The sequence below is a fragment of the Anser brachyrhynchus genome (assembly GCF_964034855.1).
Source record: "Anser brachyrhynchus genome assembly, chromosome: 3".
Classification (NCBI taxonomy): Eukaryota; Metazoa; Chordata; class Aves; order Anseriformes; family Anatidae; genus Anser; species Anser brachyrhynchus.
The window spans coordinates 89,479,155-89,495,610 of record NC_137696.1 but is presented as its reverse complement, the minus strand read 5'-3'; the positions used below and the strand labels follow the sequence as shown (position 1 = coordinate 89,495,610).

The following is a 16,456-nucleotide window of genomic DNA, read 5'->3' as shown; positions in this document are numbered from 1 at the left end:
TTTTAAAGACTTCAGTGATTAAGACAGCCTTGCAAAGTCATGGCAAGACTTCACCATCCTTGCTATTATAATGATTTTACCACTGTTTAACCATGGTCCTTCATGCTCCAGCATATTTATTCCTATTTCACCATGGACATCAATGAGAGGTGTTGCTTTTCCCACAGTGCAGTATATTCCCGTTGCCCATTACCATTCAAAGAAAATGTTGAGGTTAAACTACTTCAATATCTCCACCCTTTCCCCAGTTGTGAAATCTTCAACACCTGAAATAATTCTTGATAGCCAACATGTCCATCTCAGCCAGAGAAACTCCACAGAAAAGCAATTCCAGCCAACTTCCACCATTTTGCTGCGGAGGCATAGCAGGAGGTGCTCCAAAATCCCAGTGTGCTACCTGAATGTAGCAGGTGCTCTGTGTGGGTGCTCCTGTGCAGAGCCAGGGGTTGGACCTGATGATCCTTGTGGGACCCTTCCAACTGGGGAGATTTTAAGATTCTATGAATTATCCCCCAATGTCATATGCAAACACACTGAACAGATAGCGAATAATTAATAAAACAGCGATGACAGGAAACAAAAGCATTACAGGATCTGACTCCAGCCTCCACCTAAATCACAAACAAAACCTTAATATGAGCCTTGCTGATAACCAACACAGCTTCACTAGTGCGCCTTTCATTTCCCTGTTGCAGTCTGCTGTGATCCTCAATTTGTTCTTGGACCAGGAAAAAAAAAAAAAAAAAAATTAGCGTCTCTGACCTCTTCTGGAGTACCCCATTGCACAGGAGAAAGCTACACCTTGCAGTCAGGCCCAGAAGAAGAGAAAACCCAGCAGAGACCTTCTGAACTACTTGTTTCTGCACACCAGAATGGCCAGGCACCATTTCTGAGACAGAAATATGCTGTTGTGCTTCCCATAACAATTTTAATATATGCTCCTCCAGTATCAGCTCATAAAAGCCTGGCTCTCCTTTCTCCAAAATTATGTCAGTTCGTACAAGAATCAGGATGCAGGAATCACTCTTGGTGCTGGCAATTTTCTAATAGAAGTTGCTGAAAGATTGTTTTAGTTTCCTGGGCTGGCAGGGTTCCTCTATTGATTCACGTTATCTCACTTAAATGTCTTTGACTTCTCTTAATTTCATTTCACGTAAACTTAATTAAGTTACTAAGACCATTAGCACTAACTACTGAAAACATATGTGTGAGATAGTATAGTAAAGGGATAGTAAAGGGTATGAGGGAAGGGGGATTGCCAGGTGGATGTACTTCTGAAATGGCTTTGACTGTCCAGTGTGCTGGATTGTCATCAGCAAAATACTGTGGGAACAGAAAATTGCTTCCAAGACATGTCCAACTGCAGTTGTACAGACCTCTACAGAGGACAGAATAGATAGCAAAATTTAATCCAGTTTCTAAATTGTGTTAAAAAAAAAAAAAAAAACAACAACAAAACAAAACAAAACACCTTTAATATGGGCTAAAATGGGGGGGAGGAGAATTGCTTTAGAAAAAAGCTGGCATATGATTTTGGCTTCACAATGGATCAAAGCTAGAAATACAGCTAGATACAACATTGCAGAAGTCCCAGAAACACTCATGAAATCAGACATTATGAATACTGCAAAGGCATATGTAAATAAAATATAACCAATGAGAATCTGGTAGCAGATCTGATAATTGCTACCGAGCAGATGAAATTTACAGGGAAAATGTTTAATAAGTAAGTTTTCCCTAGCTAATGGCAGACACTATGAAACTGCAGAAAGAGGAGATAAAAAGAGAGGGGGAGGCAAACACAGTGGAAGAAGGAGCAGCAGTTTAAAAATGCTGCTACACAACACCAGATCATTTAAGTAAACCAGGAGATAGCAGGGGGTAAGGGAGGAGAACCCTGGGATTTCTCCAAAAGCAGTTTAAATCCACAAAAAATGGCATGCATGAAAGACTTTTTTGAACAGTGTAATCAAGAAGCTGAAGGAACCACACAATAATATTTCACCAAGCTACATGAAATGGCTGACTCATGTAATTACCCAGTTTTCAGAGATGAACAGATGGCATTAGTAACAGAAATGGAAAAGGCAGTAGCTGAAATGAAAGCACAGAAAGCTCATCCAAACTCTACCAAACACCAGAGTATCAAGCCAGCTTGATAAACAAGCTTACATGCAAACACAAGCCACAAATCAAACAGAGGCAGAGACAATACACTGAGGAGGAGGCAGCAAGCAAATGAAAATAAACTAGCATGGAAAATAAATTGGCACTCACTCAGTACCAAATGTACGAGATACAAAGAGAGCACAAGAAGAAAACCAGTGATGCTCTTGCTCTATAGAAACCTTAATGAGAATAATCTTTACACAGAGTCATTCTGTAAAGGGTTTCAAAAAAAAAAAAAAAAAAAAAGTCAGTGACTTAGAAATTTCTCAAGTAGGATAATGCAAAAATAAAAGGTAAAGGTTTGTCAGCCCCAAATAAAGAAAATAAAAAATTAAAAAATAAAAAATGAAAACAGCAGCAAATGAATCAGAAGCCAAAGAGAGAAAAATGGCATGCTGAAACCTGTACCAAATAGTGTATATTAAAATTGCACAACAAGACGCTAAAGGGATCTTCAGACAACTACTAGACACGTCAAAAGGTAAAATGATTGAGATTTCATAAAGGGTGGAGGAGAAGTCAAACCTTCCAACAAAAACAAAGTGCATATATTAACTTGCACTAAACTTAATATAAGACAAATAAAAGACAAAGGCAAGATGGTGAGTCAGTCACAAATTCAGAAGTGAAAGATTTGTTGCTCATCAACCCTGAAGAAGTAAAAGTGCTACTGTGGGTACCCGTCCTGAGCGTTATCAGTGCAATAATCACCCGGGTTTTCAAGCTCTCTGATACTCAAAGACGTCCAAGCACATTCTCCACCTGTGACAACAAATGGAGTAATCTTCTACAAGATACTACCTCAGCATGCTGCAACTTGCATATTGAAAGGAGATGGAAGCCAGCTACCACATCCTGAAAAATAAGGCGGTGAGTGAAAAGGCAACGAGCACGCAGCGTGAAGTCAGCCCGGCAGAGCAGAAGTGCCGCGCCACTGAGGCAGCGACTTGCTGGCTTGCACCTCAGTTTCCTTATCAACTGATGATCAAGAAATACGTGAACATTTTGAAACAACTGCCTGCTTGAGGAAAGCTTTGCCAGAATTTTAAAAACTACCACATAAGGAGCATAGCCGGTGGAAGAAAGGTTGGGTTTTGTTTTTGTGTTGTTGTTTTCATTGTTTTCTCATTTAGTTGATTACTGGGTTTTGGGCGGAAGGGCAGGAGGGGGTGGTAGGAGGGGTTGTTTGTTTGTTGTGGGTTTTTAGTTGTTTTTAACAAAAATACCACAAACAAAACAAGTACTTCACTAAAGGAGCTGAGAGGTACCTAGCTGACTGCTGAGACTGAGCGGCCCTGCTATATGAAAATGCATCAACTGAGCAAGAACATGAAACTCTCAATCAAATAGAAAGCACCAACCATCCCACTTCAGTAAGAGTTTTAAGGCTGGTGCCGGAAGGAAACAGGAAAATAAAGCAGAGGTATCCATGTGCTTGTATTCATCGCTCTGTCTGGCTGACCCTGCAGGGGAAGGAAGCCTTGTCTGTTCCCATAAACACATGAACTGTAGAGACACACTGAGCCACCTTGAAAGCATTACGTAAAAGGTAGAGTAGATCATCGAGAACAGAAGTGCTGAAAAACCAGAGTTACCAAATTGTAATGAGGCCGTGGGGATGGAGTGGGCATGGTACTTGCAGAAGTCAAGCTAAGTGGCAAAGAGAGAGTGACAACTCATAGCACCAGCAGCAGGTCAGGGGTGGGGAGGGGTGGGGGGGAAATGAAGTGGGATTTTGCAGCACTATGGATTCATTTTCTGTCTCTCTCTGACATTTGAACTTCACAAACCTTAAGCTTTAGCTTCTCTCCCCATGAACTGTTCAACAAGGCTAAAAGGAATGTAACATCCAGCAACTGAAATTAATCACCGTGAGACTGTCAGCAGTAAAGTCCAAAGAGATGCTATTAAAAATTAGAAATATTTAGACAAGATGGGAACCAAAATGCTAATTCCACAGCCTCTTGGATGTGAGCATACTGCATTACAAACATCCAACCCTGAGCATAGCGATGTGACTTTTAATGAGTTAATTAAAGAAATATTAAATATCTATTCATAAAATCTTCCTCCTTCCAGAATGGGCTTTGATTAATTAGTTTTCAATAAACAAAAGATCATCAGCTTTTATTCTATGATAAATCTTTTAACTGCAGTGAGTTCACAGTCTCCTCTGCTACCCACTGCATCCCCTCTAGCTGCTCTGAGCTCTCAGTAGTGTCTGCAGAATGAAAACATGCAGCAGCTCCTTTCTCTTCCCAAATGTCAGAACTGACAAAATGAAACAGAATGACATCACCAGTGGTTTACACCTGCTCCCATTATCCTTCCTGAAAATCATTGTACAAGTAATAACGCAAGGCATAACTAAATCCCCCTCCTACTTAAGCTAGCCAATTTTTTTTTTCCTTCAGCTGAAGGGGGAGGAGACTCTTCATATGCCAATACACAACCCCTAACCAGAGCAGATATCTCTCACTCATTTCTCATCTGTAATTTCATTTGGGGTGAGAAGGCTGACTAACAGCTTCCAGTATCTCACAAATAGCAAAAGCCTTTTGATACTACCTGTAGTGGCTCTAAGGATGCCCACTACACTCCAATGGCATTTCTAGTAGTGGCTCAGCTTGCAGCAGGTAGAGATCTCAACTGGAAATTTCCTGATAGATTTACGTGTATGTGTGTGTTCCCACACATATGCTCATGCATGAAAATAATGCAGCTGAGCTACAGGAACACAGTATCATACAAACAAGGACCGAAAAGTTTATTCATTAGGAAGGTAACACTATAGCAGGAGGGAAATATTTGGTTGTTATCCAGTTAAGAGCAGAAAAGAAGTCCATTACCTCATGAAGGCTGTGTAACTTCCACTTCCAAGCCCCCTGTTTGTGTTCCGCCCAAGCACTGAGGGCCACTGCACAAGTGCAGAAACACTTCAGCATTCTGCAAGGTTTGAGAGCATTGGCACAAATTTATGCATGGAAACATAAAAACTCTATTGCGTTACACCACCACTGCACAAAACAACAACAAAAAACATTAGGCTTGTGATGTTGTGATGGAGATGGTCTCCACTGCACCCAGGGCAGAAACTGCCCCTTTTGATTTCTTTGCCTTCCTCCAGCAAGAATCAGCAAGCACCTCCTGTATTGCAGATTGAAAGCATCAGAGCTTTCAGAAGAAAACTACTAAGACAGCCACAAATTGACAGAGCTAATTTGAAATATCCAGCACTGCAGACACCGCACCAAGGCTATCAGCTCTAGAGTGACAAGGAGAAAGGCAGCTTTGAGAGCCAGGAGGTAGTTACACTGCCTCTGATCCTGTAAGTTTTTGCTTCTTTGTTTTCATAAAGGCTTTCCTCTGCTTAGTGTAAATATCACTCTATATAGCTCCTTTATTTTTTATTTTTTTAATCTCATCCCCTTAATGAGCTAAATTTTTGATCTTCAAAGCAGGAGACTTCGTTATGCTTTAAGTATATGATGAATGAAAGCACATCCCAGGAGAAATTAAATCCAGCTTCTGAGCCGTATGCACTTGGACATTACTGAAATTAAAGTGGTAATTTCAGTTTCTGAACAATGTAAAAATCGCACAGTTTAATGACAGGTATGCAGGGAAGACTTTCCTACTGGAACATTAGGAAACTTTGGGTACTGTTTATGTCCACTCTTTAATTACAAAAATAACAGAAATAATAAATTTAACAAATCACATACACATTTCATCATTGCCATCAAAGTCTTGCAACTTCTGCAGCAACAACTGGTGCACTTTTGACATATCCAGTAGCCTTCACAGAACAAGTTTGCTCTGCAGCATGTCACATAAATCATCACATCTCCTTTTCCACCAAAGATTTAGCAGAACTGTGATTTAGTTATTGCTGCTCGTTGTAAAGCTGCAAAGGAGGAGGGAGAAAAGGACTGAGTAAATCCTAGAATTAGTGTTTCTAGGAAAGGAGAGGTTGGAGTTTGTAAGATGAGAATGAACATGGGACAGCATAAACAATTGCAGCTTGCAATTCACACAGAGTTTTCAGAAACCCAGCCAAAACCTCCTTTTTGATGCCATCAGCCAGCAGAGCGCCCTGGGAGTGCAGTATCCACCCCGTCTGCTTGCATCGCCGCCCAGCCCTTGAGGCTGCTCTGAAACTTCACACAGATCCAGTGACATAACGTGCTTTGAAAAGTAACCAAATACTAGTTTTTTTTGCCTCAAATAATGAAATCAGGCTTATGATTTTACATTTGTATCGTTTTGTCATTTCCCTCCCCATTAACATTTTCAACCCCAGCTTAATTTTTAGTAATCATTTTGATTTTTTTGCTTAAAAAAAAAAAAAAAGGAAATTCAGATCAGACATCCTAGATTTTCTAACAGAGAACTTAGAGACTCACGAGGTATCTCTCTCTACTAGATACTTCTATACGGTCACAAGGAAGCCACAGAGGACACAAACTCGGTTTTTGCCCCTGCAGCTTGCCCTCAGCGATGTCGTCGACAGCGCCTCCAGGCAGGCGACACGGGCCTTACATCTCGATGCCTTCCCCCCAGGAAATCATCCCCACCAGTCCCTCCAGTTGTGCTTCCCTGCTTCAAGTGAAATCACCACGCTAAAACCGCCTGATAGTAATCATCATGGGCTTGCCAAGTGTTTCTTTTACGAGAGTATTAGTTTACAAGATCAGAGAGCTGCAGCTTGACCAGCTTGCAAAGGGTGCGCGGCTCCGTCAGGCAGGAAGCAGCAGGAGCTGCCCAGGTCAAGCGGCCCAGACAAGCACTTTCTGGCAGCAGATCCCCTCGCTTTGTGAAGTGCAGAGATGTTTGTGAAGTGCAGAGATAAAGCTCAGATGAAAAGGTTCGCTACCAATTTATGTATATTAAGAAAAATAAAGTCTGCTGTTTTAGTGCCTGCACTATCAAATGAAAAGATTACTCGGTACATAAAGATGGAGATAACAGATAACGTACTAACTCTGTTTGCTGAAGCAGTGCAATAATTTGATTTTACAAGTGCAAACAAATCAGACAAAGAGCTCTGGTTATGCACGCACACATGCACACACATCCTCCATCAGCCCTGATGCTATCGGCCATTTGTGCAATACATTGACAAAGATGGGATCCTGAAAACCCTGCTGTGTTCACAGCCTTACAGCTTCATTTCATCTTCACGGCATGCTTGAATGTGGGCAGCGTGTATTGTAAACATCTTAAAATATACACAGTTGGAAAAGAACTAGGATTATATATTTCTAGAATAGAAATAGAAGAACTAGGATTATATATATATATTTATATATATATATATATATTTCCCCTTCCATTGCAATAAAGATAGCATTTAAAAGGCAGGATAAACAGAACAATCCTTAAATGTGCATAAGGAAAACAAGACACCTTTGTGCTTAATACAGTCTTTGTGTTTGTTTTTGTTTGTTGATTTTGTCTCTTTTTTTTTTGCTAGGTTGTTCCAGGCATCGTGTCAGCAGATGGCACGAGCACAGTTCTCTCAATGAACTGTGCCACAGTCGGTGACATTGAGCAGAAGAGAGGTAGCGCCTGCTTCACAACAAACCTATAGACAGGAAATAACCCTAAGAGCTCGCTCGGTCATCCTGCAAGACAGCAACAGCTGATGAATCATTATGTCTGTAGAGAAGTGCGCCGGAGCAAGTTGCTCGTATTCGCAGTGCAGTTCTCATGAACTCTTCACCTAGTGTAGAGATTATGGACAGACTCACAAAGCAGATACAGCTCCTGTGCTTAAAGCAAAGGGCGCCTGGCGTTCTCCCACCTAGAACAGCATAACCCACAAAACAGGCAGCTGTTTCCCTGGGGTCAGGGTTTACTGGCTGAAGAGTGGACATGACATATTCCTGCAGAATTACAGGATGGTGAAATGAGTAGGTTAAGGCTCATCTACTTAAATGCCACTTCAGTCGGAGGAGACATAGTTCTGTAAATGGCTTAGCACCAAAAGAAAACAGTGCATTCTGGGTTGTTGTATTCTCCGTATCTTCCTAGAATAAACTTTCACGGAATAGGAAGAAAGAAAATGGCAGGAACAACAGAGAACCATAAAGTCACTTTTGGGTCAATTTTCCTTGCTTACTATTTTATTTGAAAACATCTCATGAAAATTATTATTTTCTTTTTTATGAGGAGAGAAAAGTAGCCAACTCTTGGTTTCCTTCTAGCTGTACATTATTATTTCAGGGAAAACACTGTGGATCTGTTAAAGTGTGCTCTTATATAAACTTGTTTTTTGTGTGCTTGCTGGTTTTGATCAGTTTTTGACATGTGATGTACCATGCAATCAAAATTATAACAAAAAATAATCAGGCTTCTAACAGTGTTATTCCCATTGCTATCTGAAAAGCTTATGTAAGAACTGGAAAAATTGGCCTGCAATGTTTTTTAAAGGTATGCATTTTAAAGAAATTCTATAGACCAATAGAGTTCATTTAAACCAAGACTGAACTCAGAGAATTCCTTTGCTATATCAAAAACAAAAGTGTTATCATATAAAACATATATTGCAATTGTGAATTTATCAGCCTTCTACAATTAATAAGTGCTTTTGAAAGGTTAGATACCTAAAATGACACTACAAGAATAATTCCAGAAGGAACGTAAGTATTCAAAGCTACTTTAACCTAGAAAGCAGGTAATGGCGGGGGGGGAATATATATGTATATATACACACACACACACACAAGATGACAGTGGAATGTGTTTTTTGCTAGGCACGGTTTCTTGCAGCTGCTGTATGAAAAGCTGCTGCTTCTAGGTAGCAAGATGAATAAGAGCCAGAAGGAGCCATTCAAGAATCGATGGTAATTACTGCTTCAAATCTAATCTTCCAGTTTTACATCAGCGAACAGACAGGCTGTTCCACCACCTACACCCAGCACAGGTGCAGGCACCCAGCTTCCTATGGGAATCACCATTGCGACACTCAAAGACGCTTTTCTAAGACGGTTTACACTGAAAGACTAAGAACTAACTTGAATGTATCAACAGATCCTGCCTGTTAATATTCCTTCAAGAGCATACATAGAAATACTATCTATATAGCTCTCACCGGGTTTGAAGCAGTTGCAGGCAAAGAAATGCATTAACAATAAACTTTCGGGTTTCACCGTACTAGCCCATGGTCGGAAAGATTTCTGTCTTCCAGCGCAAAACTGGTCAGCTATTCTGGGTCGTTTCCCTCTCAGCATTTCTGAGGTTTGCCACAGCTAGACCCCAGACAGGAGGAACTCACCTTTTGAATACCTCATCCGCATCTCACTTGCCCAGGGTCAAGGGCATTGGATTTTGCAGAGGAAAGAATTTTCCCTTAATTTAACAGGCTCCTTGACGGAGTTTTAGCTTTGCTAACCAGTTCCCTGTTACTGCAAAGGTCTTTGTAATGGTAGCACCTCAATCTTGCCCATCCTCAGATGGTATCACCCAAGTCAAACCTTCAGGATTGAAGTTGCTTCATTCCAGTATAAATCTTTTATATTTAGAACAAGATCTAGTCATTCAGTGATGTATTCTGACTTAAATTGTACGCATTGGAGGAAGCATTTCTTCAGGCAACATCGTGAGTTCAATTTGAAATCACATTCTTGAATTCCTTAGCAATAATGGAACAAAAAATGAACTTTTCAAGTTGAGCACAAAGTCACTCTTTTTATCATTTCCCTATTCCAAGTGTTTAAAAAGGGGGGGGGGGACAAAACCATTTAAAGTCCCAAAATATTTAAAGTACCACCATAATTTCACTTTTCCCGCAGAAAGCTTTGCTAGAGCCTTTGTAAAGAAATTTATGAATTTGTACCTAAAATTTCTTGTTGTTACTTGTAAATAAAGACTTACCCATCTCATGGGCTGAGGGGGTGTGTAAAAATTAGGTTTAAATGCATACGTTAAGAGGGTATTATCCAGACTTGTAACACAAGTGAGATTAGTAATTTTCTCTTAATGCTCTTCTTTGAAAAATTGCAAAAATCAGTCTTTACACAGAGATTCCATTCAACAAAACTCTAGTTAATTTATTCACTAGAAATGGCCTCTCTTCCTAGGGAACAAAGGCTCAGAAGGGTTCTTCAATTGACTGAAGTCACCTACTTTTCCTGCATTTTCATTTCAATACACAATGGAGAACAGTTATACATTTCAAAAGTGCCTTGACACAGACTTTAATAAGTGCTGAAGACACTGCAGTAGTATTAGAATATTAGATGCTTAGATGTAATTTTGTCTCAATTTTAAAGTATTTTGAAGTTCTACTTTTCCTTACATTTTTTAAAAAGCAACTGAGGTTTGAGATAATGAACGATGGAGGAGAAAAGTGTTTACCTGTACTCAAGAAACTCAAGAAAGTTGTTTTGTTGTTTTGAAGGTTTGTTTTTGAAATATAGGAACTATTTCATAAGACGGCTTCTGCCAACTTTTCTTGAGCCAACTAGCTATAAGGTCTCTCCTGGAAATTATACACCAACACACTACATATATACACACTGTTTTCACAGTAAACTTTCACATGGTGCCTTATGTTCATTAGGACCTGGGAATTCCACCCTTGACTTAGCAACAAGTTTTGATAGAGATGCTGTTCTGATGCAAGCTAAAGGAGTTATCATGCTCAGAAATGACTAGATGTTATTAGAGCTAATGAAAGATGGAGTTCGTGTTTAACATTACAAGAAAAACCACAAACTTAGGCATCTGAGCTAGAAAATGCCAGATATTTGTTGCTGAAAACCTAGCACATGCACTAGGTCATTTATTTTCTGGTTACTCTTCCCTCAACCCTGAACATTCTCCTCATGTAGACTGGATGCAAGAGAGCAGTTGCACAGACAACTAAAATGTGATGTTTCTTTATATGCAAGCTTCGGGCATGGATACCTGTCAATAATTTCAACTATGACTTCAGCCTGTCATTTTCTGCTTTATGTAAAAACAGTTTTATCAAGGTAAAACACCTAGGAAATGTCCCTGTGGGATTTTGTTTTTAATTTGTCTAGGAAAAATAACTAGAAGAAATCAAACTGTGAATATTCATTCACTTGACATGTATAAAATCTGTAACCAGATTAATGGTTCTACTTATTTCCTCCTTATATACGACATACTTATTTCTTTGGCCTTAAGAATTCTGATAGACTAGAACAAAAAAATAGGATTGCCAAAAAAGATTGTGACATCAAATTTTCAAAGATCATATGAAAATCCATTTAGAGAAGAAGCCAGCATAACGTCCACAGGCACATTTACACAGATCATTACAATCAGACACCCACCTACATATTGAATGAATTGAGCGGCACATCTCAGCACATTTCACTAGATGAATACAGATCCAGTGCTATATATCAAACAGGTATAAATAGAATAGAGTTTTAGAAGTCTTAAAATACCCCCTGAATATTTTTTCAGAAGACATCTGGTAAAATACCTCTCATGGTGAGCTTGCACAAACTGGAGAGAGCCCAGCAAACGACCACAACGATGACTGGGGTAGCTGACACATGAGGAGAGACTCAAAGAGCAGGGACTGTTTAGCCCGGAGAAGAGAAAGTCCAGAGGGATCTTAATGTGTATAAATAACTGATGGGGAGGGACAGGGAAGAAAATGGAGAAACTCTTCTCAAAGGTGGCCAGTGACGTAAGAAGAAACAAAAAACACTGACTGCAATACAGGAAGTTCTGTTGACATGTGAAAGGGCCTTTTTACCGTGAGGATGGTCAAACATAAGACAGGTTACCCAGAGAGCTTGTGGAGTCTCCGTTGCTGGAGAAATTCAAAGCCTGATTGGTCATGGCCCTGGGAAATCTGCTCTAGCTGGGCCTGCTTGGGCAGGGGACATCAGACTGGGCAATCTCCAGAGGTTCCGCTCAGTCTTGATGATGATGTGATTATAATGTCTATACAAAAAAATAATACACCTACATCACATTAATCCCAGGAAATGACATTGGTTTTAGATGAAAGCAAAGTATGCAACTGAGAATTTAAAGTTCTACCACTTCCACAGAAAGACATTTTTATCTGTTGAGGTACCAGATTTTTGTTTGGGCTTTCATGTGTACCGTATAAGCTAACCCCAAAGTGAACCGGTGAGTTCTTTATACAGTGACTACTTTATACTTGAGAACAAGTTGGGTTCATATCTGGAAAAGGCCGGTGCTTTTATAGCTATTTCTCACAGTACATAAGCTTTCTTTTAATTCAGGATAGTTTCAGCAGGCCCTACGGCACTGCACTGCATCAAGCAAAGCACTTAACGAAAGTATCCTCATCAGTATATCAGATGAATCAGCAGCAGAATTTAAAACAGAACATCTACATCTTCTGTTTTCTGTGTAGCTCCACAACACCTATAGTTCTTGTTTCACACCTAGAAGAAACTTTTATATTATTCTGTAGGTACCTAAAGCATTGATTATACATAAACAGCACAAAAAAGTATATTAACTTTGTGTAAATCAAGAATTTATGGTTTATTGCATTTGTTTACAACTTCCATGGGGGATTTTTGGTGTAGCTTAACCTGAAACCATTAGACATATCTACACAGCTTTTTTCACGACTCAACTCTTATCACACAGTGATCAATCCTCTTCATTCATCTTCTGTAGCTCTCAATTCCAGTTTTCCAGAGTTCATGAGTACTAACACTATTGAAAAAGTGGAAGTTCAAACACACCTATACAAACAAACTAGACAGAATATTGTAGGTAAGGCTATCCTTTTTTTTTTGTTTTTCTTTATATATATAAATTTGTTTAAACCAGGCACAGAGAACTTCAGAAAACACAATACTGAAAGCCACCTATGATACTCTTCGCAGGTTAGGAGTTTGCAAATTCCACAATCAAGCATTCATCCCCATAGCTTTAACAATGAACATATAGATCTTGTACTTCCTCAGCACTTCAAGTGAATTGTACCTTAAACACAGTGGTGCTAAAACTGTACCATATTTACCAGAATAAGACTATAGATGAGCTAATTAAGTGCCACCATGTTGCATTCAACTGTGTACTTTACTTCACAACAGAACTGACTGCTCTAAGGCCAGTCTCACAACAAGTGAAAAAAACATGCACAACTGAACTGAGAGCAGGCAACGGTTGGGCACTTAGGTACAGCATAGAGGTTCGTTGTGGAGCATAACAGTAAAAAGTACTGGTCACGGCAGTAAGAGAACCAGTACTTACATACAGAAGTTAAGGAAAAACTGCATTATCAAACTGTACTTTTACATTAAGTTCAAGCACAAACTTTTTATCATATTCCCAATTTGCCAGAATGCTCTGAAGAACACAACCCCCCCAAAAAACTTTAAAGATGTATAATCCTGCACAATCAATTCCACATTAAATCACAAAATAAGCACTCGCTTTTCAGCCACCTGTGAATTTAACAAAAAACCCTTACAATTTAAATTAGCAAATGCATTTCCAATCTACAGCTTCATGTGACACTACTAGTAATAGGCCTTGTTAAAGAAATTCTCTCAAAACATACATACAATATATACTGTGGGTAAAGGACACAGTGAACAAATTACTTCCATTTTCTCTACCAAATACCTACTGATTATGTGCAATTTTTAATGCTGATGTTAAAAGTTACATGATTTGTGTTCTTCCAGTCCCATTCTAATCGGAAAAGAATTAGGATTTCAGAAGTGCACATATAATATGGACTGTGAACAGTACAAATTAGTGCTTGTTCCACATAGGTGTTGCCATAGGTCCCTGCGGAGCCCTTTCAACAGTCACAAATTCATCAGGGTTGTCAAAAGCTTCATAGTGCATCAATAAATCTTGAATAGCACACTCCTCAATCTGGAAGGAAAAAAAAAAATGTATTTCAGTGCCAGACCCACATTTATACCAGTAATTACAGCACAGTTACAAACAGATTTTTGGGGCCCTGAGTATGTCTGCTACAGACCTCATCAAGAGGAAGTAATATTAGATGAGGTCTTCACGCAACTGGAAGAAGCCTCGTGTTTGCAAGCCCTGGTCCTCATGGGAAACTTAAGCCACCCTAATATCTGCTCTTACGGCAAACACAGCAGGGCACAAACAGTCCAGAAGGTTTGCATTGGTGACAACTTCCTAATACAGGTGATCAGCCAATGAAGTCGATCAAAGTGGTGGATCTCAGACTCACAAACAAGGAAGGACTGTTCAGAGATGGTAAAGTCAAGGGCAGCCTTGGCTGCAGTGACCCTGAGACAGTAGACTTCAGGATCTCAAGAGAAGTGACCATGACAAACAGCAGAATCACAACCCTAGACCTTCAAGAGAACAGATGATGATCTGATGAAGGATCTGCTTGGAAAAGAAATCATAAAAAATGGCCCTTGAAAGAAGAGGAGTCCAGAAAAGCTGTTTGATTTTAAGGTCACTGCTTCTAAGCTCAAGAATGGTCTATGTCAACGAACAGAAAGTCAAACAAGAATGGAAGGAGGGCTGCATCAATAACAAAGAGCTCCTTAAAAAAATCAATCACAAAAAGGAAACATATACAAGGTGGAAGCAGAGAAATGGCCCAGAAGAAAAACACAGACACTAAGCGCGCAGGAACAGATTTAGTAAAGCCAAAGCCCAGATGGAGCTGAATCTGGGAAGTGACATGAAGCTAAGAGAGCTGCAGTTGCTAAACACGGAGAAGAGAAAACTCAGGGAGATCTCAGCAATGTGTGTAAACAGCTGATGGGAGAGTAAAGAAGACTGAGCAAGACATCTCAGTGGTGTCCAGTGACAGCCTGAAACACAGAAAATTGCAAACTTTTTTTTTTTTAAACTGTAAGAGTGGTTGGATACTGGAACAGGCTTCCCAGTGAGGCTGTGGAGTCTCCATCCATCATTGGAGATACTCAAAAGCTGTCAGGGAAAAGTCAAGTAACATTCTCTAGCTGATCCTGCTCTGAGCAGGGACTTGGACTAGGCAATTAACGGAGATTCCAGCCTCCACCAGTTTGTGATCCTGTGGACTTCTGGATATCAGTTGTGGGCTCAATAGCCAATTTGACTTTAATATAGACCTGCCTTATCAAACAGTGATGTAAAGCTATTATTAAATTATATTTAATATCATTATATAAATGATACTGAATGTATCAATACATAATTAGTCCTAAAAACTCATCTCTGAAACAACTAGTGGAAAATCCTTGTGTACCCAACCACAGTAACTTAGCACTTTACCTGGATCAAAGCCAAAGGTTTCTCTCTGCTCCTAATAAGAGCAGCTTCTTGCTGGAGCTCTTCTTCTACAATAGCTGCAAACATGACAGGTGCCATCACAGGAGAGTTAGTTGGTGATGTTGCTAACCAAGGACTGCAAAAAAAAAAAAAGCAAGTGATATTATGAGGCAACATCAGGAACAAGGTTAGCACAACACACAGAAAAACTCCAGAGTTTATGCCTTACTTATGATTCTCCAGTGGTGGAGAATCCAGAACACGGTCTTCCAGACTTGGGCTACTTCTAGCTGTGCATCTGGAAAAAGGCAGGAAAGAAAAGTAAAGTAAAAGTCACTGACAAAGCAATCTCCTAAATCATAATGAATTACAAAGTCAAAGTAGCCAATTACAATTTATTTATTTTTTTCTCCATAAGATAGGCATTGGGAAGTAATGCTGAGTTCGTCTTTAAATGTGACACTGTGACTAGTAGGGACACTTTGATACTCATTTCTGACTACCAGAACTTAACAGATTTTCAGCTTGAGCATTAAGTCTGGCATTTCCCAACTTTTGAGCATTTGAATGTGTTTTTTTGTTTTTATTTTTTTTAACCTGGAAAATAGTCAACTGAATTATACACTAACAGCGTTTAGTATAGATCTGTTTGCAATTCACATGGAAAGAGAATGTCTTCAAGATATAAAAACCCCTGTATTCAAATCAAAACATTAAAAGAGCCAGTACTATGAAAGCACTAGCAAATTATTTCCTGAAGTGTAAGACCAGAAATTATGGACTTTCAGTATGTACCCTGCAAACACCTCCTATATTCATTAAGGACAGCATACAACTAGAATTAATAGAATTGAAAAAACAAATCCTATCCTGAAATACCAATAAGGAGTTCCCGACAAGAAGACATTTTATTCCTTCATAAAATGTTAACCTGTCTACAAAAGGAAATCACATTTGGTATATTTTATGCCTTAAGAGACAAGTATTTGTATCAAAAAAATCCTACATCAGTAAGATGAGAGAAACTTATCCTTGTTATTTAAAATCTATCTTTGGC

The 16,456-nt window shown here is 39.4% G+C and overlaps 1 protein-coding gene and 1 long non-coding RNA gene across 4 annotated transcripts in view; one reads left to right on the top strand and one right to left on the bottom strand.

Moving 5' to 3' along the window:
* Positions 1-313: 313 nt before the first annotated feature.
* Positions 314-10,055, top strand: LOC308191743. The gene is made up of 2 exons (XR_013948248.1): positions 314-3,255; positions 5,328-10,055. It is a non-coding gene; the product is annotated as an uncharacterized lncRNA (long non-coding RNA).
* Positions 10,056-12,653: 2,598 nt separating this feature from the next.
* Positions 12,654-16,456, bottom strand: part of IBTK (inhibitor of Bruton tyrosine kinase) — a 54,919-nt gene continuing 51,116 nt past the window's right edge. For all 3 annotated transcript variants that reach the window (XM_080584489.1, XM_080584487.1, XM_080584488.1), the window contains exons 27-29: positions 15,629-15,697; positions 15,403-15,535; positions 12,654-14,031 (exon numbers count right to left, since the gene is read on the bottom strand). In XM_080584489.1, the coding sequence (XP_080440615.1) occupies positions 13,906-14,031; positions 15,403-15,535; positions 15,629-15,697 (328 nt within the window). In that variant the 3' untranslated portion in view covers positions 12,654-13,905. The remainder of the gene's footprint in view (positions 14,032-15,402; positions 15,536-15,628; positions 15,698-16,456) is intronic.